The sequence below is a fragment of the Phoxinus phoxinus genome (genome assembly GCF_949152265.1).
Source record: "Phoxinus phoxinus genome assembly, chromosome: 9".
In the NCBI taxonomy this organism is placed as follows: domain Eukaryota; kingdom Metazoa; phylum Chordata; class Actinopteri; order Cypriniformes; family Leuciscidae; genus Phoxinus; species Phoxinus phoxinus.
Window position 1 is genome coordinate 5,100,686 of NC_136884.1, and position 23,710 is coordinate 5,124,395.

Below are 23,710 nucleotides of genomic sequence, written 5' to 3' on the forward strand. Positions count from 1 at the left end.
ATGAATTTAATGCATCCTCCATTTATTTACCTCACCTTTTGAATGAGTAAGAGTGTACTACTGTAAGGTATATGTATGATTACAATTTGTCAAACATTATTCATCATAACCAATAGGCTATTAAGCAGAAACATTTAATATAAATGTATAGTCTACTGATATAATGACAGTGTAATTCATATAATATTTTTATAGTCACTCACAACTAAATACATAAATTGAGGGGGGAAATGGCATACTTAGTGCTGTTTAATAACTTAAGTGCAGATGGAATTAACAAATTCTTAAACGGATGTAATCTACAACTTGGCATTCTTAACCTCCTGATGGCAACATTTCAAGTTCAGAATTCAAAATGTGTGCTCTCATTAAAAATCTTGTCTTATCCCTTAGCATAGACTATTCAAGGTCTTCATGGCCCTTTGAACGAGACAAGGTTAGACTTTCACTGTACTGTTACTGTACCATAGATGCTTGACAGCAGAACATCATGATCTCACTGCTAACAACATAAAGTCTAAGCCTTCTCAAGAAATATAATCTCTGTTGTAACCGAGAGCACAGGCTATGGACATGAACATGCCATGTACTACTACTTTTAACCCAGTAATTTGCTACTTTCTATAACAAATATGCCACTACAAAGAGATTGGGGTAAAATCAGTCATCTGGTCTTGGCCTGTGGGTTTTAGGACTGCTTTATACTCATCTACTGGTGTGAAGTCTTGCAGGGTGCAGAGGTCAGGCCCATCATGTCTGAGCAGAAATCTCTCACCAAGCATCAGAGAGGCTTCACTCCGCGGTAATTCATAAATGTTGTCATGGCCGCATTAGTCACGACGAAAAACCATGAACTGTCCAGAAGCTGCAGAACATATCTGGGTAATCCACACTTGCGCTGTAGACATGTCACGAGGGAGAACATGGAGTATGTCTTTAAGCTGCACTGACTGTCCTGTTGCAGTGAGAGCTGGGCTTTAGGGCTGTATGTCACATTGACAGGCGTAATCCCTCGTTTGGTGTCCAGTGGAAAGCCTCCGTGTTCCCGTGTCTCTGCGTCCCTCGGCTCTCAGACTCTTCTGCTTAGTCTGAGCGCATCTTTCTCTCCCGATTCCATCCGCTTTAATGGTTTCCGCAGGTGCCACTCCTTGACGAGCTTCATTTCCCAGAAAGCGAGTCCTGCCCTCCTCCCTCGTCTTCCTCCCTGGTTTTGTTTAGAGGCCCCATCTGTGCTGCTCACCGCAACTTTCCCTGCGTTTCCCAGGTAACAGGGGTTTTGAGTGCGAGCCGGGCGGTCTGCGGAGAGGTGCATTTTTCCGGTCACGCTCTGCGTAGCGTGTCTGAAGTGGTCATGGCTTGACCGGCTTTTCCCATCTTCCACCACCTGCTCCGGCTGTCTGCCGAGTCCACCGCCGCATCACTGTGCGTGTCTATCTGTCTATCTTATACTCCAGTCTGCTTTTGTTTGTTAGACTCTCTTCCTGGCACAAGGATTTTGTGTATAAAGTTTGCGAGAGTAAATACAGGATGCTGTGAAGTACAGTATGTTTACTTCACTCTATTCCACTCCCCCCTCCAGTGGTTCAAGGGTGTACAGTACAGAAAGTGTTCCCATATTTATTTATTTATTGATATACACACACACACACACACACACACATATATATATACATACACACGCATATATAAATATATATATATATATATTAGGGGTGTGCAAAGCAGCCGCTATTTGTATCTGTATTTGTATTTGTTGAGGGGGGAAAAGTATTTGTATTTGTATTTGTATTCGAGTAAAATTCAAAATAGGCGTAAAAATCGTAATTATAAAAAAAAAAATTTGCGTTACACTTCTAATTTACGTTATGTGTAAGTATTCTTTAATTATATCCATTATAATAATTATGGATATGCAATATTGGTTGATGTTTTTCCATAAATCCAGCAATGAAACAAGGAATGTCATTGAAAAGAAAATAACATAACAGCCATTACCTCATCATGGTTAAACAACAACTAATAAAATACCATTGTGAACATTATGAAGCCTACATCTTGCTGTCTGCATAAGACAGAGTAACTTACGTACCATATAACTCCCACACGTGCGTACAATTCGACAAAACTACACAAGCATTTTTAAACTTTTTAACCAAAAGTTAACGTTACTCTGTCAACAGCCTATTGTCTAAATTACCGCGCTAAACAGCTGACGTTACGTAAACAGAGCGAGCATGAGAGCACCGACTGCAGACGTCAATAATGTCGCGTAATGGAATAATCTCCCGATCGCTTCTCGAAAGTTATAAACTGCCTCAGGAACCCAGTTAAGGTACAAACATCTATTCAACAAAAATAGTGATGGAGTTAAGTGTTTTTTCGATCAGCCGAGCGCTCTCGGTTGCTGTGTGGACTGTGGAGCAGCCTGTGTCCGTCACTCTCTCACTCATCCGGGCGTCGTGCACTGCGGTCTCATGAGGAAACGCAGCTTTTTGAAATAAAGTTTTTCTTGTTCCCGAATACAAATATTTTTTAAAGTATTTGTTCGAAATAAGTATTTGTAAAAAAAAACACGTTATTTGTGCCTTTCCGAATACCGTATTCGGGTTCGGCTCCACCCCTAATATATATATATATATATTATTTTATTTTATATAAATATATATACTTTTATCTGCATAGTTTTATGCAGGACCATGGTAAAGCCATGTTGTTGGACATTTACCATAGTAATAAAATGCTATTTGGATGCTATAACATGGTCAAATATATTTTTATTTTATTTATTTGAACTAATGTATTTTATACAATCAGCTGACTGGCGATCACATTAGGCTACAAAATGTTTCTAAATATAAATAAAAATCTAGATGCATCACCCATTTTATTTTATTTAATTTTTTATTTAAATTAATTTAATTTAATAGCTTTTTTTTATTTATTAACATTCATTTGATGCCATTTTATTTTATTATTTTATAATAAAAATGTGTCCTTAATAATGTGTTTAATTAAAAAATATATAAATGGTATATCTGCTTAAATGTGTTTACTTTGTCAACGTTAGAAGTGCACTAACATATAGATGACCTCAGACCTAACACACACAAACTCTAATTTTGATTGCATGGGATCTTTAAGAAAATGTTTATGAAATCTGAAATTTATAGACCATGATGGTAAATTCCATAAACTGACATCAACCCTGCGCAAAGTTCAGCAAGAGTTACGTTCTCCTCTTAGGGTTTGGAGATTACTTTGCTCTCTCTCTCCAGCTGATGTGATCCAGATGGCTGGGTGCTGTCAGTCCAGGCGTGTGTATGTTCCCCAGAGGAGGCTGTGTGCATGTGTGTGTGTGTGTTTGGTTCAGGGATGTGCTGGCCACTCTTTCGGTGTGCTGCTATCAGCACTAATTACAGTCGGCCTGTCAGCCTTTAGCACAGCCAATAAGAGCAGGGGTGCTATAGAGGAGAAGAGGTCAACACATCGCACAGCGTGTCTCATTTACACATCTTTTTTTCCTCTGTCTTCATTTACAGTCTTTTTTATTATTATTAAACTAATAGTGATAGTACTATATATTTATGAATTTGAAAAAAGCCTGACAATATTTGGCTATTTTGAGATCAATATCCATCGATAAACATCACAATGAGGCAGGCTGAATAATTTACACGTCTTGAGATGCAGTCCAAAAAATCTAGACAACTAGTGAGTTTTTTTATTAATTATTTTATTTTATTACTTTTACATTTTTTATTTTACTTAGTTTTTTTATTGTTTATATTTAGTTTCTGATTATGTATAATTTCAGATTTTGACTCCCAGATGTTCACTAGTGGACTCAGTGTTGTTGTTTTTTGTGTATCTATTATTATTTTCCTTATTATTTTAGATATTGTCTCCCAGACTTGATTTCAGTAGTGCATTGCAAACAACACTATTTTTTAAATAATAAAACACTGTTGTCAAAGCTGATATTGTGGCTTTATATATGTTCAGACACTTGCATGTGTCATTATTATTATTATTAACCTTTTCCCAAGATCAACCTCAAATGTTGTTACAAGGTTTAGACTGAAGAATTTCGGACAATTTCCGCAATCCACCTCCTAATCTTTTTTCACCATTGTGAAAGGGAGAATTTCTCATTAACATTCTCCAAAAACACACATCAGTGATAAAGATGCTCATTTAAAAGAGCTTGTGTTATTACACTCCCCCTTACTGACACACACAGGCTTGTTCCCCAATGATCTTTACTCTGACTGCAGGCTTTTAAATTCACATTTGGTGTCTAGGAAGCCCTTGTGCCAGATATGATTCAGCATGTGTTTCCAGGTGTCTCGCTTGTTCCAGTTTTGTCTCTTGTGGATTCACTCGCAGTCACTCAAGCGCTGCTATTCTGTATAATACAAGATTAATACAACTATTACTGTGTTCAGGAAGTACAAAACCCATATTTTCAGATTGCTTACACAACGTAATTTATGGCTTTTGGTGAGTCAATATTAGCTTTAAAGGCGCAAAGCTGTAGATTTGTCTTTAATGTTTCATAGTGCCCATCCAGATAGGATGTTCAGCACAGACGTCCTCTATAACTCTCTGTTTTAACCAGCGCTCCGTTACCAACTCCAAAAGCAGCGGATGTATCTCTCTTTTTTTAGGCCAGTAAAAGCAGTTGCTGAAGCTCTTCTGTGCCCCATGGTGGCAATGAACAGTGAACGGACACCATATTTCTCCCCACGTCTCCTCCATGACACACACACATGCACCGAATGCAGATCTGGCACCATTTTTCTCTCTTTCCCACATCACACTCACACACACATCCCTGGAAAAAGGGCCTAGAAAAGCCGGGCTGTGGCTCCGGGCCAGAGAATGATGGAGAGTTAGGGTTATTTTTATTTTTTTAATGTGCTGGGACTCCTCCAACACTCAGTTTGTTTAACGCGGCTGGCCTGTATTTTATTTTTATGTGCTAGATCAGGCAGTATCAGGTAGGACTTAGTACTGATGGATTCTGCTGATAACGTTCTCTGAACTCTTCCCTCCCTGCTAATGGTGTCCTCTAAATTCCTCTTCTTCAAATCAGCGGCCCACAAATATTGAAGTGTTAAAGAAATGGACATTTATGGTTAAGCTTAGATATTGCATAGATACGAGTCTGTGAAATGGTGGGTGGGTGGGGGGAATTCTAGTAATGATAATGATATTTTTGCACTAAAAGCAGCTCTGTGATTTTGGGTTTGGTCTTCTTTAATCTATCTTTCCATCCATCCATTCACCTACCTTTACTTTACATATATATCTTTCTAGCCATCAATTCATCCATCCATATGTCTTTTCATTCAACCATCCATCCAACCATTATCCATGCATTCATATATCTCTTTATCAATCCACCCATCCAATCATTCATTCATCCATCCAATGTTCTTTTGTCCATCCATCTCTTTTTCTATCCATCCACCTACCTATACACGTATATCTCTCTGGCCATCTATCTTTCTCTAGCCCATCCGTTCATTTATCCCTCCATCATCCAATCATATCTCTCTGTCCGTCCATCCATCTCTCTATCTGTCCATCTATTGATATATCTTTCCACCTGACCGCCTCTCTATCTATCCATCCATTCATATATCTCAAGGATCATCTGTTTCTCCATCCATCCACCTATCCCTTCATATATCGCTCCAACCATCCATCCATCGATTCAATTCTTTTTCACAGACTTGCTCCGAGGTAAAAATATAAGGTAAAATATCATAATATTTCAAAATGTCAATTTTCCCATCCATTCATCTGTCCGTCCCCATAGTATTTTGTCCAAACTTTGCTTCACATTTCTACTCTTTTTGTGTTTCCAAGAAGCTTATCTCTCTTCCAGAATGGTCATGGTTGAGGCAAGCATTAAAATTTCAAGAGCTGAAAGTAGCCCGACCTCAGATCTGCTTTCGTTTAACATTCCTCCCTCATTTTGCCATCATTTACCTCGGGCTGTCGTCATACAGTAGGAATGGCAGTGATAAGTCATGTTTAGAACCCGCCATCCCGGTCATTCCTGGCGTTCTGTGCGGTGTTCCCCGCTCCGGTGGCTTAACCGGCACACTGCGTCCCTGTCACAAACAGGCATAAATCTCCCCACCACCTTGGCTATTCATTATCTCTTCATTGGCTTACACACCCATAGAAACACCAAACCGATAGAGAACAGGGGGAGGTGGCTTATTTTTAGGCCAGCTGGAGGACTTCTGAGAATAAAGCAAGAAGCTGAAAAGAATGCAGAGGAAATTGAGCCAATCTCTCCGATTGGCTTTGTCATGAGAAGGTGATTGGCCACTTGACCTCTTAGTGATCAATATGGTCTCTTCCCTATCTCCCTCAGAGCAAATGTGTGGGGCCCATTGTGTCTCTGTGCTTCTGATAAGAGGCTTTGTCTTCTTTTAGTACAGGAACACAAGCTCTGTCTACTACCTCCATCAGAGGTTACCTTCTAAGGCACTATCTTAACCCAAATGAAAACGGTATATTTGGAGCACTCTACAAATATCAGAAATTTCATGTGCCACACAAATTTAGATTTAACTCCAATAACTTAACACAATTTTTAAAAAATTACTACAGAGATTTTAACCATTTTTATCAATATTTGTAAGCAAATAGTCAGGATTGGGGGAGAAAATTTGAATGTTTAAATCTTAATATAAAAACATTCACATTTTTAAACAATTTCATTTTGTCTCTCTCTCACTCACTCTCAAAGTAAATTATTCCTGTGGTGTAAAGCTGAATTTTCAGCATCATTGCTCCAGTCTTCATTGTCACATGATCCTTCAGAAATCATTCTATGATGTCGATTTTGGGCTTTAAATCTTATTATTAATGTTGAAAACAATTGTGCTGCTTATTTTTTTTGTGCAAACCGTGATGCATATTTTTTCAGGATTCTTTAATGAATAGAGTAAAAAACAAATTAACATTATGAATATCTTTACTGTCACTTTTTAACAATTTAATTCATCCTTCCTGATTAAACGTATTAATTTCTCTCCAAAAAAAACTTACTGTTCCCTAACTTTTGAAAGGCGGTGTATATTTTATATTCCTCCTTTTACCTTTTTTCCGATTCGGTTTTCTCTTCTGCTTTAGACTGCCACCTATCTCTCTCTCTTTTCATGGGGTTGGGTAATGTGGGATTGAAAATGCATGTTATCATGACCCGAATATCGCGTGTGTGAGTGTGTTCACATGGACGTTTGAGCAATCTCATCCATCATTTCAGACTCCTTATCCTCCATATCCCAGTGCAGATCCTTCCACTTCCTGTTGTTTGCCTCTCCTCATGCCGCCCTCCGTGGGTTTCTCTTTTCACCTCATCTTTCCCTTTGATTTGTATTTTTAGCCAGTGCCGTCCTCATGTATTTTGGCAGCGCAGATAGAGAAGGGCTCATCGGGACCAGGCAGGGAGGTTATGGAGCTGAAGGGGAAGTTCCTTTTTGCCCAAAGTAAACTGACTCACCTCAGGGGCATCTGCTGCCTGTGGTCTGAACCTGACCATAATGAGCACGGCTAGTCAGGAGGTCAGTGTATTAAAAGGCCTTTCTGACAGGACATGTTAGTGCTCAGAAGCCTCCTGGAACATCACCAGCTTTCATTTTATTAGTTTGCGCCAGGACACGGTGGTTTTTACAGACCTGGGTGGCCCGTGTGTTTGTGGGATACATCACATCTTCATTGCTTTTGATGGTCAAAATGACAGAATTAAGAGTTGTATGGCATCACACTGTGTGTGTGTGTGTGTGTGTGTGTGTGTGTGTGTGTGTGTGTGTGTGTGTGTGTGTGTGTGTGTGTGTGTGTGTGTGTGTGTGTGTGTGTGTGTGTGTGTGTGTGTGTGTGTGTGTGTGTGTGTGTGTGTGTGTGTGTGTGCTTCTGTCAGGTACATAGGCTTCTTTCTAGCGCTGTGATGTCACTCTGGAAAGAATCAGGTCAGCCAGTTCCTCCAAGGAACCGAAGAGTACACAACGAAACAGACAGAAAGAAAAAAGAAAGGTTTTTGCCAGCGATTGAAAAACTGATAAGAGAAAAAGTAAATTCGCAGTAAGCCTTTGATTAAAATGGAAGAATAGAGAGGAGCCACAAAACTAGTGTGTTGAATTTTCAGATTCCTGACACAATTATGTTGGCCAAATTTGTGTTGCATGCATCTTCTACAGAGTAGGCAACTTAGTGGGGAATATAGTAGACAAAGTGAAAATCTGTAGAATACTTGTTTAAAATCCATTAATTAATGAAAATATTTAGGAAATAAGTGAAGTATTATTTGTGTGTACTAGATATATTTATGCTTAGCAATATGCCAACACCAAACTCCACGGCTGTTCAAAATTATGCCATATACTCACTATTCCCTAGATTAGTCCACTAATATAGTCTACTTGAAGGAGTGAATGAAAATGAGTGAGGGATTTCGGACACTGTGTGCGCCGGAAGGGCTGCCGCTTTTGGATAGTTTTTGCTTGTTGTTTAATAATCATTTAAAACTGGCCAATAGCAATGAAAAGATTTATCTTGAACTCTGTCATGGAAACTAGCATGTATAAACCTTAATTAAACAATTTAATAATCAATTAAAAAGGAATTTATACCTGTATAATATTACGCTGTACCCACGGATGGATGGATCTTTTGGCGAGACGCAGGAATTCATTCGGCACGGTACTCTCATAGTGCATTATGGGTATTCTCTAGTCACTGAGCGTTCATCGGTTTTACGCTTGTTACTGCGGTGCATTATGGGATTGAATGTGTGAACTCTGACATCCACTGTGATTTAGGACACCACTACATATGGATGTCCCCTCAAATAGTTCCCTAGTTAAGGGTATAGGTGGTGATTTTGAACACAGCCCACTTGTCCAGTTCATGTTAAAAATTCTATTTTTATGTTGTACAGAGTTGCTACCTACATAGTGTTCCAAATCAATCCCTTATGAGGATCTTTTTCACTTACCATGCTACCGTAGAAGGTAACCATCTAGAAAGACAGTAGCAAGTGAGGCAGCTCACTAAGTTTTGGAACGGATCCAATGAGTTTCTGTGTATAAGAGGTCATACAGAAAATGAGAGGGAGGAAAAGAAATAGAGGCAAAGGGAAGATGATTTGACACACTTCACCACTGATACTTTAGCACACGTGGCTAACGCTAACCCTAAGACATTTTCCAGTCTGCTGCCTGTATTCTTCAGTACACTTTTTGACCATCTCAGCTCCCGGTACAAGACGGTCACCCTCCCTCACACGCGGTTACCGCGGGTTTGACCTAACAGTGCTCACTCCCTGAAACAGCTGCTCTTGACTGATGGCGATTCGTAGAATTAATTATTTGTGGTGCTTGCTATCACTGTCACACTCCACATAAATGGAGTAATGACTGCTGAAAATTCAGTAAAGCGCAGTAATATTGATGTATTGCGGTCATGGGTGTATATTTGTAGAGTCATTTACAACGGCTTCGAACGTGGCTCAATCAATCTTAATCAAGGACTATCTGTTTTCTAAGGTGTATTTGTCAACAGGATGTATTTTTTATACAGTCTTGTTCAAAGATGTCTGAGTACTAATTGTGTTTTTTGTTTGTTTTTCTCCAAACAGGCAGGAGGCGCTGTTGGCTGCCATCAGCGAGAAGGACGCCAACATCGCTCTTCTAGAGCTGTCGTCCTCGAAGAAGAAGAAGACTCAAGATGAAGTGGCTTTGCTGAAGAGGGAGAAAGACCGATTGGTACATCAGCTGAAACAGCAGGTGAGAACAACCAACAGGCTGGACGTCTACACCCCAGACCATGGCACGAGGCAAAACCATAGACTAAAATGAACACAGACCTCAGTCCTCCTAGTTTCCTAGTGGAGTTCTTCAACCTCACCCACAGGAATTACATTGGTGTAGCTTAACCAGACATTCGTCAGCCTAAAAAAATAGTCCCACATCAAAGGGTCATTTTCGACTTTATAGCTCAAGTAACAAACCTTTTTGTGTTTCTCTGACGAATTGTGTTTTAGCCCAAATAGGAGCTTTGCTTTTCATTTGAACTTCATTCCAGGCTCTCATTGTGTTTTACTGTAAAAACTCTTTTTATTCATTTTTACAAACTTAAGATAATTGAAAGCATGCCACAGATGCTGTCCATAGACGTTAGGTTGACATTAACCCGGAATATACTCTTAAGAGGGGCGTGATTGCACAGAAATATAAGATCACACAGGATATCCTGATGATGTGTTCATAGTACCGCTAACCAGCTGACCTTGCTGTCGTAGTTCTGCTCAGCAGTTCAAGGCTAAAGAACACGTTCTAGAGGAATGAAACCAAGACACGTTGGGAACGAGATCCCAGAGTATGGAGATGCAAACAGGCTACAGATGTCTGGCCGCAAGACCCATCAAGAAGGGCAATTTTGAGATTATTTGACTCCTCCTCCAGGTTCCCACAAACCACCTGCAAATGCATGCACACTATAGCTCAAACACACACAGACTAGTGGCCATGCATTCAGATGAGTCTCATACGACGTGCGCGCACATTTCGCATCCTCGTTTACAATATAAACCAGCCACATGCATGTATACAAAACCCAGCGGCCACAGAAAAACAAACAGAGTGGGGCTGCGGGAGGACCAACACACACATCCTCACTTTAGCTCCATTCATGTTCACGGGCACACGCTGGAAAACACCCCTCCCTCACTGTTTCTCTGAATGACAGGCTATCAGCGCATTGCATAGCAGAAGCATTCCACAGGAAATGGGTGTCAGTAGTGCAGATAGCTGTGGGGCTCAGCTCTCACCCACAGCCCTGAGATCAGGAGGGCAGCCCGCACCCCCCTCCCGCTCACTGTCAATCACAGCGGGGGGGAATCTGGTTAAGAGCCAGTCAGAGGCCGGTTGCTCTCCTGACATACTAATGGTTCAGGTCAGTGATAAAGGTTACACGCGGTGGTCCTAAATCAGGTCTTTTCGGGCAGTTTTACTTCAGGGTCAAAGTTAGGAGTGAACATAGGACGGGTTAAGTACCCTTAGTTCGTCTGTCCCTCTTGGACAAGTTTTTCCACTTTTAATTCACAGCAGAAAGAAACATTATAAGCAGCCGTTTGGCATTAATTGTAATTTATAATCATTAAGATGCGAAAATGGATAACAAGCCCGAAGGTGTTTGACATGGCCCATGGTAAGGGTGAGTGCAGCCTCTGGATTAGGATTGGGGATCAGGGGCGAAGGATTTGAGTGACAGGGGATGAGTGTGACATAGTGGTACATAAATGGAGTGTTTTTCTTTTTTTCTTTTTTTTTAAGAGACAGATGTGTGTAAAGATGTTGGGCAGATAATGGTTCAGAGGAGAGAAAATTCCTGGTTATACATGTCATGTCTTGTTTAAAAAAAAGGAAGAATAATGTCAAAAGTGTGGCCTTACACCATGTCATAACCAACTGCAGTATGATAGTGTCAAATGATGCCGCAAATACATCTTACTTTTTATCCTAACCATTTAGAGATTCAAACCAATATTTTCTACTTCGTTTTTAAAATTGGGTCTCCTAAAAATGCATTTTGTTGTGTCTCTACAGACTAGTACCCATTAACATTATCTCTATGCAAAAATAATAATTACACTTTTTAAAATAAGTTCAGCATGTAGGTTTGGACACTTCATAATAATAAATTAATTTGTATTGGTCATTCTCTGGTCTCGACCATCAACAATGTGTCACATATTTAGATTTTTAACACATTATACTGGGTAATCCCACCAGTCAAACTTGTCCAAAATTATATTATATATTAAATATCAAATGTGTTTCAGATTAGCTATTAAATATCATGTATTTTCTGTTTGACTGTGGTATCAGTTTGTCTAGCAATTTTCCATGAGGACTGAGAACTGACTTTGAAAATGACCCTTGAAACTCATCGAGCCACACTTGGTTAGGATGAATTGTAATTCTGAAAGTGACGGTTTGTGTGCATTTTAGTGAAGATACTTCATCCAATCTCATGGCTTTTCAATTGTTTTATTTCACTAGAGCAGGTTTGGATGTACTCAGTGTGTGATAAATGGAGCCCGTCATCTTGTTTAAATGATATTTTCAAGACGACGAGCAGATGGGATCATTTGATGTCTAACAAAATGCTGAAAAATCAACAGCCGTTACTGTGATCCAGAGATTTAAAGTGAAGGAAATTAACTAGTATGAGACCACAAAAAATGGTTAGAGAGAGAGGATGGTAATAACAAAGAGAGAGGCGAAAGAAGACATCCTGTATCTGTTTTTGTTTTGGGTTACATCACTCTTCATGATATATGTATTTCAGAGGAAAATTATCTCTCTTTGTTCTTTTTCCTTTTCGTTTTGTTCTTTTTCTTCTCTGGTCTCCGTCTGTGTGTCTGTCAGCCTGCGTGATGATGACAGTGTAAAAATAGGGCTGTTGAGTGTCTTTTGAAGCGCCGGTGTAGTGAAATGTTCTCTCCATCGCATCTTCCTCGTCATAAATCTCCACTGCGCGCCGTGACATCGCGCCCAGCTCTGATGTGCTGTCCAAGTTTTATTAGCAGACTTGAGAGAGTGGAACGGCGTGTCGCTGTTGAACACAGGAGTTGGTTTTTAAAAATGGCCCTGTGCAAATTTGCAGCCCGCAGATTAAACGGCAGAGTGGGAACTGCTCCCCGCTTCCATCACATGGTTCATTGATGTCACAATTAGCTGTGGAGGGAGAGTGGTTTATACTGGAGAGATCAGAACTGCAGTCAGAAGTTCAGACATGTCTGCTTGATTTTTACTACACATGTACAATTTACCTGCTATTATAGGAAAACAGACCAGGAATATTGATGACATATCCTGAACTTTGCTGAATTTTATTAATTATTTCTGGGGAAAAATAATGTGTTAAGATTGTTAACGCACCAATGGTGTGGAATTGCTGTTTTTCATCTTACATTTCATACAGTTGATTGGTGATGACTATGAAGCAGGGCAATAACTCACTGCGTGATGGAGCCCAATGCCGTAAGAATCCCCTAAAATTCAGGATATTGGGGCAAAAATGCCCCTATGTGAGTATTGCTTATTTATATCATATGATATATTTAAGCAATACCACATGAGTGCTGTTTTTGTTCCTAATGGTGCAAATGTGAATAAATAAGTAGTTAATATTGTGTTATTTCAGACACAATATTATGTCTGCGCTCAATTTTGCCAACGAAAATATTACCTTTAAAGCCAGAGCAGTTTTTTGTTTCTGAATGAATCCGTGTTTTGATCAAATCATTCGGGTGAACCAATGGTTCAATAGCCCATTCATAAAGAGAGCCATTTACTTCATTCCTAAACAAATCAAATGAATGACTCAATGACTTACTCATTTAAATCTGACATTTAGCACTACCTACGGGCAGTTTTAGTTTCTTATTTTTATAATTTCATTAAAAAATATGATTTCAAATGTTCATATTAATAAAAAAAAACATTAAAGGTATAGTTCAGCCAAAATGTTAAATTCTGTCATCATTTTCTCACCTTCATGTCTTTGAAGCCTAAAGGTTTATGTGCAATAAATTCTGTTGAATGAAAAAAAAAATCTTTCTTAATCTGCTTTTGTTAATGTCTATTTGATGCTTTTCTGATTTAACACAATAATAACCTCAAATGATCTTTTAGGGGTAATTTCTCTTCCAAATGTGATAATTAGATTAATCACCACATTGTGTAATTCATTAGATTAAACCATTTTAATCTTGTGACAGCCCTAGAAAGGGGGGCGAATAAATATTGCCTGAAAAAATTTTTTGCATTCCACCTGTGCACCATAGCCATATTCAGCCATATTCATATATAGTGCCTATTTTGTGTAGGTTATAAAAGACATTTAAAACGGTAGTATGCATGCTACATCATTGTCACATGATCTCATAACATTGCATAAATACAGCAAGTTGCATCCAGTTATCATATTGGAGATAAAAAGGATGTAATCCAGTTTTGTGTAAAAATGTCTTCACATTCTTCTGCTTTCTTCTTTCTTTCTTTCTTTTTTTTTTAACTTGTCCAATCAAATGATGAGTGAAGAAAGAGATGTTAAAAATTGCAGCTGATAATACTTTCAATTCATTCAAAACAATAGAAATGTTGTGCACAGTGTTGTATACTGCACATTTAGCTAAGTTATTAGTAGACCATTTATACAGGACATTTGCATACTGTGCACAGTATACATTCTGCTGAAATATTGCATGTTATTAATACAAGAACAGCAGCCGGCGTGGGAGGGCAACCAAAGCCACCAACGCAGGTCATCTGAGCTCCCCACACCCAGCCTCGCCTTTCTAAAAGCAGTGTTGGCTCTGAACCGGCAGAAAACACTCCCACCTGCACGAGCCGTCCAAAAAATATTTGATAAGTAATAAAATTTATCTTCCTTGCCCCTGCACGGTCTGAAGAGGCTGCATTAATCTACGCCATTATCGTGGAGCATGATTCAGACCATTAATTATCTCGCTGCTCATATTTGAAATCTTTACGACACCTCAGCGGCTGCGAGAGTTTCTCCGCGTTCACAGTGAGCTCTCTGTGTGCTGTGGAAAGGTGTAGAATGGTTAGTGTGGTCACCGCCTCCAACCCCAAGCCCTCCTCCATCATAATTCTCAGACTCCTGATGGATCTCAGCAGAGACTTCCTGTCTTTTCCCCTGTTAACTGTATGTCAGAGGACATGCATCTGTGCGAGCGTGTATTTGGGCTTTCTCATGTCAGCGTGAGTGTTATGGAAAGACTGGACTATGTTAGGCAGTCAGTAGTCGATAGCAATATAGTAAATTGCATGATTCTTGAAATCAGTTTTGGTGCCCAAGCAAAAAGTAATATGCTTCTAAACACACTCCTGTAATTTAATCCTGTGTGGTGTGGTGTATCCATATGGTTGCATACTTTCCTTTTCCTACCTTAAAGAAAAAACAACAGTATAATGTATTTTTAGAAATAGAAGGATGGTCTTTAAAAGTAGCCAATGATATATGTTGTTTTTAAGTCACATGACTTCAGGACTACTTTTCCTGGGCTCGCCCTTAAAGTAGACGAGTTTTGAAAAGACATTTCTTCTGCCTCTTGATATATTTGATAAGTTATTTAGATGTTGTTCACTGATCAGCTCTATCTAACTGACTTGCATAAAACCATGACAACGCTGTACCTCAATGGACAAATCGCTGTACAATAGAATTGCACTTTTTTTAGGTAGTGCCATTTATCTACCATGATATATTTGTTTTTATGCATAAATAACACATTTATGGTTTGTATTTTTTTATGTTTTACGGAAAGTCAAGAGCAGTGCACAGTTAGCTGTTCCAAATGAAAACCGAAAATGTTCAAAAATCAGATGGGAAAATAATGCGTACCATACAGGGTTGCAGTATTAATATCTCATCCAGATTTCGACTGAGAAGTGCATTTGATTCACGATGAAACATTTTTTTAGGATTGACTTCTAATACTTCTGACATCCCTGCTTGTATACGCAGGTTAGGGTTTGAGTCATCAATGCACTCTCATTGTAAGTGGCCCGTGTGTTGTGTGTGTGTGAGTTTGCGGCGACCCTGCTCTCCTCTTTGGAGATGAGGATATCGAGTGTGTGTGTAATGAAGTGTGGCTGAGCTGACATGGTGCCTCTTTCAGAGAGAGAGAGATGACGTTGATCAAGTGAATGTGTATTTTAGTCCCTCTTCAGAGATGGGAAGACGTGCCAAAGTGTCCGACTCACCCGTTCCCTCCGTAGACCTCGTGAGCCCAGTCTGCCCATTTGAGCGTGTCTATGTTAGAAAATCAAGACCTACAGGGGGAAGTGATATTTATCCTGACAATTTCGGTGAGCTTCATTACTCTTTTGTGCTTTCCAAGGACTAGAGTTGCAGTTTTGGTCTTTGTTCGTTTGTAACCAATGTATCTCATGACTAACCCCATCCGCTTCTTAAGGAGATGACCCGGAGTGATTCAGACCAATTACAGTTTGCTGGTCCTCTGGGACGGTGTTAAAAAGTCTGGTTGCAGTTCTGTAACCGCAGATTGAGTGTTAGTGTTAGTTCCCACAAGTCCTGGAATGGCGTTGGTAATTCCATCCCCTCGCAAACTGCAGATTTGGGTCGATACGTATTTCTCCCATTACCTGCTAGTGCCTCCACGAGGCCCCGCCAGAGTCGCTGTCCTCGCATGGCTTCGGGCGATGACGGGCATCGGGATGGGCCGAGATGCCAATTCAGTAAAGGGCTCCGGGCCTGCTGTTCTCAGCAGAGCCGTGGTTTTGGGCACCCCTCAGAGGAATAAAGTCGTTTTGTCTTGGAGCTACCCACGAATAAACTTAAAATGCAAAAGCGGCAGATCGCTGCCAAGGCCACTGTGTGCATGTGTTGCCAGCTCGAGGCTGCCGTCTGTTTTTGAACACGTACCTTTATTGGGTTCAAAACGCTGGTGTTTTGTTGCAAAGGCTGAGCTCTAGGCGCCTCACGTCCCTGCTGCGGACAAAGTGATCACAGAGCTTAAATCAGAGCGTCCTGCAGCCAATGATAGGTCAAGAAATCCAGAAAAAAGCACACAAACAACAACATCAACAAGCGTTCGATTCATTGCATGATCTTGTTTGGCTGAAGGTCTCGCAGACCTTGGAGATCTCATGCCGAGGGGGCCGTGCGAATGGAGGTCGTGGCTCACGGGCCCGTCCGCGCTGGATTTGTCTTGGATCTGATGCAACTCTCGCTGCTCGTTTAGGAAAAAAGAGTCGCTGTGTTTTCGGAACACGAGACCTCAAAACACAAGCCGCTAAATGGCTGTTTGAATAAGGCCTGTGGGTGTCCAGCTCGTCCAACGTGTGACGTTGTGGAGGAGAGGAAATGGAGATTTTCCACTGCATCTCCGATTGTGGAGAACGTTTTACGATGTTGTTATTATTCGGTCAGACAAATGAATTTTTTTAGAACATTCTCTGCCCCTTTGGCAAGCCGTGAAGACGTTTGGGAGCTTTATTATTACAGGGTTTTGCCTTAACGTCGCTAATGGTAGTTGGTAACGCTTTGCTTTTCTACTGCACAGAAACTGCTCTTTTACTAGTTCCTGTTCCGTTCCTCTAATGAGGGTTGGAGACGGTTCTCTCTTTGCCTTTTTTCCTTTTTCTGGCTCTTCTGTTCTGTCAAAATGACGACCTGGGATTATTCTCCTCTTACCTCAGTTCCTAGCCAGTTACACATAATTGCTTTGATACAATCTTGATTGTTTCTAAAGCTTTGCTCATTGTTTTTCTGGTGTGATTAGTGGTATTTGCTAAGCCAAGCATCACTATTACTATTGCTCACAGTTATTGATTAAAACCAATGCCTAACCCTAAGTATTAAACTATGGTTATTAGGCATCCTGCATGTTTGTGCTACAGACACGAATGATAACTCAACTCATGCAGCTTGTGAGAAGAGATGTGCTGCTACTTTTACTTTTTTTAGCTATCAGGTTTAAAAAAATTTGCTTCACAGGTCTAATAATCTAAATCTAATAATATTTTGTCATGCTTTTTCTGTTAATTCGCATTCGTGTTTTACAGTAAATAGGGCAATTGGCATTTTCCACCATATTAAGCGTCCTGGTCCTCCACAACTACACGTTTTCTTCAAATATTTTGATATTCAAATGTCTTATTTGTACATTTTCCATACTTCCCTTCTTACTACTGTATATATATATGGCATGAGAGAGAAGGTGCTGTTCTTTCTGTGGCTAACACCAGCTTTCTAATTCTAACTCAGCAAAGAAGTCTGTTTGCTTCCCTCTGGGCGCCCAGAACAGAGAGACCATTCTGTTTCCTCCCAATTCCCAGTTATCGGCTCTGTTCGATTTTAATCCCAGGCCTCTGAAACTGGAAGCACTACCGCTCACAATCACGTAGGATCCTTTCTGTCATGCTTGTCCAAGGAGCTTATCTCAGAGACTGTTATTCATGCAGGGATCTGGGACTGTATTTTTGTGTTATCTTTGCTTTTGATGTCTTGGCCTCTTTAGCGACTTCTGAGACTTAGTAATTACTTTTAATGGTTTGAAAAAAGACCATGACAGAGCACTAAACTCTTTCTTCTTGACTATTTGTGACTTTCTTTTCGTTTTAAAACACATTATTCTGTTGTTCATTGTTCAGAGGGATAAAGGGCAGCAACATCAAACATCAAAGTGCACAAAACCAAAGTAAGGTTCAGAAGTTAACATTGGAAATCTTATATTAGTGCATTATTCTGTAAATATCTGTCCTTTTATTGGAATGTTCCTGTGTTTATAGTGGAAGATCATTTTGATTGGAAGATAAAAAAATTATCTTCCACTATAAACATTATACAGTAGTAGTGAAAGTAATGTAAAAAAGTGAAAATAAAAGTAGTGAAAAAAATATTATATCTACTCATCATATTTACTTTTGATATTTATCGAGCTACAATTTCAAATGGAGTGTTCCTTATTATACATAATAATTGTACTGCTAATATTTTAATGTGTTATTTCTACCTGGTTTGTGGTGTTTGTTTGTAGAAGGTGAAAAATTTGAACATGGAAATAGGATTCCAGTTTTGGTTCCAGTTTTTTGGACAGGAAACTCGTGGATAGGCATTACTGGTATGCAGATTATTGGGAATCGTTTCCTAGTGTTAATTGCAGGTGTTTTAAAACATACCCGTAGAGCTGTGATGTTTGTGTGGGAAATGTGAGTTTGACTTCAACTTCATTTGACATCCTTGTTGTCAAAAATATACTCGCCGTACAACTGTCTGAACATTAAGGTGGAAAGAGGTTTAGTGTACCTGTGGCAAACATCTTTTACATTACCAGGAGTGTGTGTGTGTGTGTGTGTGTGTGTGTGGTCTCTTACACACCTGAGTTAAAACCCATTTAGAGGTGACCTGGAGAAAACAAGGGAGCTAGAACTCCTGTTGTTAACAGAGGGGCTTTAATAAAACATTACTTTTCCAGAGTTCATGTTGAACACACACACATGCACTTTGGTTTACTTCCAGTAGGTTAATCTCACGGTGGACATATCTTTGTCATATTTCACACCAAAATCACAAGACAAAAATAAGGAACATATTGGAATAAGTTGGACATTAAAATACTATTTATTTTCACTGTCATTCACTGGTGCTAGCATGCATATTCAGTCTTTCTTTTTCTTTTGCTGGTTTCCTCATGATCACTCCCGTACACAGCTAAGTGTGCATTAATCTGTTTATTACAATCATAACTCTGTGTAATAAAAAGTTTAGAAATTTCGCGTTCAAAAGACGAAACATGATTTGAAGTACTAAACGCTGCTAAACATTATGTAATTATTGTGATTGCATTATGTGACACACTTGAAAGTCTCCTGCTCTATCCACTGTGTTTAAGCTACTGCTTTCCATTCAAGGAAACCTTGATGTGTGAAACTTTTGATTTTCAACTAAGAATTACCTTTAACATGTAGATGTCTCATATCTGGGCGTTTGGCCTTTTTTTTATAACACATAATATAATGCATTTTTAAGTCTTAAAATAAAGCTATGTATGGCAAGCCATGGAAAGGTGGGATGGAGAGGAAGTAGATTGAGGTCGTGAACTCCAGAGGTCACGGAGTGCCGTGGAGGAGTCTCTTCGCTCTGGAGGTGTAGGAAAGGCTCTCGTTATGTCGTTTCACTTCCGTGACCCCAATTATGAGCTTGACAAAAAGGCCTTTGATATCTCACTGAATCCAGAGCGATGAGTGAGAATCGTGAGACAGCGCTTTTTTAGCGTTCAATTTTTCTCCCTTTTTTGGCAGCTCATCAGCATTTTTGAGTCGCAATGGTTGGGGGTGGGGGGTGGAAAGGGGTGAGAGAAATGATAATGGTGGAGAAGTAGAATAATTGTGAAAATGATTAGATTAAGTGAGCAAATGAGCTCTCCAGTTGGGACGGAAACCAAAGAATTGAGGTCAGCATTCCTGACAATTATCATAAGAGGAGAGAGAGAGAGAGAGAGAGAGAGAGAGAGAGAGAGAGAGAGAGAGAATACAATCAAGGTATGTAGTGAAAAAAAGATGGAAATGCTAAGACGGATAAGGGAAGTAGAAAGTACAGGAAAGTGTGGCACTTAGTAGCATTCCAGCTTTGTGCTTTTAGATGTTTTGTTCTGGTGGCAGTAACTTGAGCAGTTTTGTAAACCGTGCTGCGCGCTCAAGCAATGGGGCTCAGTGTGCGTCCCCCATCCGCTCAGCTTTATCAAGTCCATATCATTGCCTGTAGCTGAAGGAATTTTGAGGAAAGTGAGGTCTTGGAACAAGGGGGAAAGCAGAGATGCAGAGCCCCAAGTGCTGGATTCCTGAACCCCGAACACACACACATACACACAAGCGTTCCTTTGCCATAAGCCACTCAGACAGGGATCTGGTTTCATGGTAAATTTTATTACACATGGATGTAAGGGGCTCCTACAATTAGGGAGGGCTTCTTAACAGGGTCCCGCTTATCCGTCTGCTTGTTAGCCTGCTAGCTTGAACATTTCGTTCTCCCATTTTATGTTCCTTCCCAACCTCCCCCATCTGCCCCGTGCCCAGTCTCTTCCATTCCAATTCAACCTCTCTAAATCGATCCCATTTCTCTACCAACATCTCTCCTCTCTTCCAGCACCGGCCACCTTTTCTTTCTTCTTTGCTTTATGGCTCACATATGAGCTGTTAAGTTAGGAGTGTGCCTCCCTGTTCTGTAGCCATCTGGGATCGGCTCTTCAGAACCCCTCTGGCCCTTTGAGGAGATCCGGTTTCCATGAACGCTCACCCTCACCTCCCTCTTTCCTCACGTACATACACAAACACCTCCCTGTGGACCCCCTCGACATCTCTGAGATTCCTCCCTCCTTGCCTTCCATTGTCCGTGTTTTTGAAGGAACGTCTGCGGATTGTGTGAAGATTGGATGTTCTGCCAAAGTAAATCCAGGAGGTTTAGTGGTTCCTACTAATGTAGGGTACATGATGTCATTGGCTAGATCATGGACAAGGGTCGAAGGCCACACATGGACATTTGTAGCAATTTGTCTCTTCTCTCTAGTTCTCCCCTCCGGAGCGAGTTTTATCTCCTGGCGGAGGGCCTCTTCCGCTTAGAGAGTGGCAACTGTATAACACCCCTCACCTGTTTTCAAAACAAAGATGTGAGCTTGAACGTTTTTGAAAATCATCTCTGTGTTTTCATTCTTAGTAAATTAGAGGGGGTCAGCCTTAAGGGGAGGTGGAGGGAACTCTGCATAGTGATGTTTAAGTAACTCTGGCATGTTTTTAGGAAAATTATGGCAGATTTGCAGTATTGCCTCATATATCATTGTATTAACCCTGGGAAGGTTCCTCAGTTTGACTGAATGAAAAATGATACACTTTTTTTCTTAATGCGGAACCCAAAAGTAGATGTTTTGAAGAATTTTCTCGCTGCTTTCAAGCTTAAAACAGCACCACAAAAGTTGTTCAAACGTCCTTTTTCAAAGTCTCCTGAAATAATTCAATAACTTTGTTTGAGAAAAAGGCTGACATTGAATGGCGTAGTTGGACAAAAAATGTAACCACCCTCAAGTTGTTCCAATCTTGCATGACTTTCTTTTTTCTGTGTAACACAAAAGAGGATTGGCGGTGCTCCAATGTTGTTTTGGACCCCATTGACTTTGTGTATGGGCAAACAATCATCAAAATATCTTTTTTTGCATTCTGCAAAAGAAAGAAAGTCATACAGGTTTAGAATGCCGCGAGGGTGAGTAAATGTTTTAGGTGAACTGTTCCTTTACACTTGAATCAGTCACAATGTCAGAAACAAGATTGCGCCCCAGTGCACATATACACACACTTGTACGATTGTACAGACCTATGAGCAAAGATTTCCCCAGTGCAGTTCAATAAACATTTTATGAGTCCCTGCGCCCCACTAAACTCGGTCGGTATCGAAAACCACTTCACTCGTGAGCCGGCAAATAAGCAAATACCCCCCCTCCCCCTTTCTCTAGTTCTCGCTTTTGCTTTGCAAATGAGTTTCTCTCTCCAGTGGCCATAGTCATCTGTAGGTTCTCTGTGGCCCAAAACCCTGAAATCTTACAGCTTCAAGGCAAAATGTTTGTTTTTCATGTTTATTTTTTTAGTGCATGTTTCTTTTTTCCGATTTTTTCAGGAGAGGAAATGAACGATGCATGTTCATGCTGGGAAAGCTGTGTACGTCTAATGTTAGCGACGTTGGCTGAATAATTTTTCCCTCTCTATCTCTAACTTCTTTGCTTGTATGTAGGTCTGTACCAGGATTTACATGCTAAAAGCCGGAGAGCTTAAGCCTGACTTTCCGAACCCTCGCCCCGAATCCTTCGCACTAACCCGCTGAGCATGTGGAACAAATTGTCTCAAATGGGGTATTTTCCTCCTCGTGAGGTAGTGACAGTTGATCTAAAATGTTGCGTTTTTTTTCTTCCTGGGGCTATAATGGCTTCCCCTCTCAGCGTCTCGGCCTCCGGCCTTCTCCTCCATGTAGACTGCTGCCTTCTTCGAAAAACTGAGAGGTTGTTGAGTACAGAGTGTCTGAGAGCTGCTCAGGTTGTTTGTTCAACATTTTTATTTAACCTCTGACTAAGTGGCTTGTTAACAGGTATAGAACGAGTCGTGCCTACACAAGAACTACTACACATCGTGCCTTGTGGGTATCTTTTTACTGCGTGTTTCCAAACCTATAGGAGCATTGAAGTTTTTTTTTAAAGAATGTTTCAACTGTTTTTGTCCATTTATTTAGTCAATTGGGTCCAAATAACATTGTACCCCTTAGACTTTAATTGTATGGAGAGAAAAAAAAAGACATTATTTAAAAATATATTTTTTGTTTCACATAAAGTCATACAGGTTTGGAACAACATGAGGGGAAAAAAATTATCACACAATTTTTTGGGGGGGGGGTGAACTGTCCCTTTAAGACCCTTTTTCTCATCCAGGTCACTTGCGTTGACATAATTCTGACCTAGACGTTCACACACGGCTGCCCGGTGGTCGGTTAACGTTATGTTTATTACTGTAACAGAGGAGGAGGATGGGAGAGAAAAACTGGGAGTGCGGGAGATTGAGGGAAGAGGGTGAGAAAACCAAACAGAAGGAGCCCAACCATCACATTCTGGTCAGGGAGCAGCCGGGAAACAAGCTGAAGAATCCGGAAGGGCAGGGTGTGGGTCCACTCTCATTCGAATGTAATGTCTTATTGATACATTTCATCGCTTATTCTCGTTGCCGTGTGGTGGTGGAGTCAGTTGTGATGGTCGGCTTGCCAAAAGTAATCATGTGCATTTTTCCTTATTTCTGCAATAGATTTATTTAACAAAAACTGGGGATGATGCCCTGTAAAACTTGACTACATTAACCTCAACTCAGTTTGGGTGTAGTTCATTTCTGTCATGATTTACATACCCTCAGTTTGTTCCCAATATTTATTTCTAATGTAAGACACCAGTGAAATATTGAAAAGCATTCAATGGAAGCAATATTGAGACCATTCCAACCACATAGCAATGTGTTAAAAACCATTCTGAATACCATAGCAACTGCATAGCAATGTTTTAAAAAAACAACTCTGAACTGGAGCTCTGTACCCTTGTCAACTTCCAAAA

The 23,710-nt window shown here is 40.2% G+C and overlaps 1 protein-coding gene across 4 annotated transcripts in view; it reads left to right on the forward strand.

Moving 5' to 3' along the window:
* Positions 1-23,710, forward strand: part of erc1b (ELKS/RAB6-interacting/CAST family member 1b) — a 184,026-nt gene that overhangs the window by 126,176 nt on the left and 34,140 nt on the right. For all 4 annotated transcript variants that reach the window (XM_079624519.1, XM_079624520.1, XM_079624521.1 and 1 more), the window contains one exon: positions 9,659-9,806. In XM_079624519.1, the coding sequence (XP_079480645.1) occupies positions 9,659-9,806 (148 nt within the window). The remainder of the gene's footprint in view (positions 1-9,658; positions 9,807-23,710) is intronic.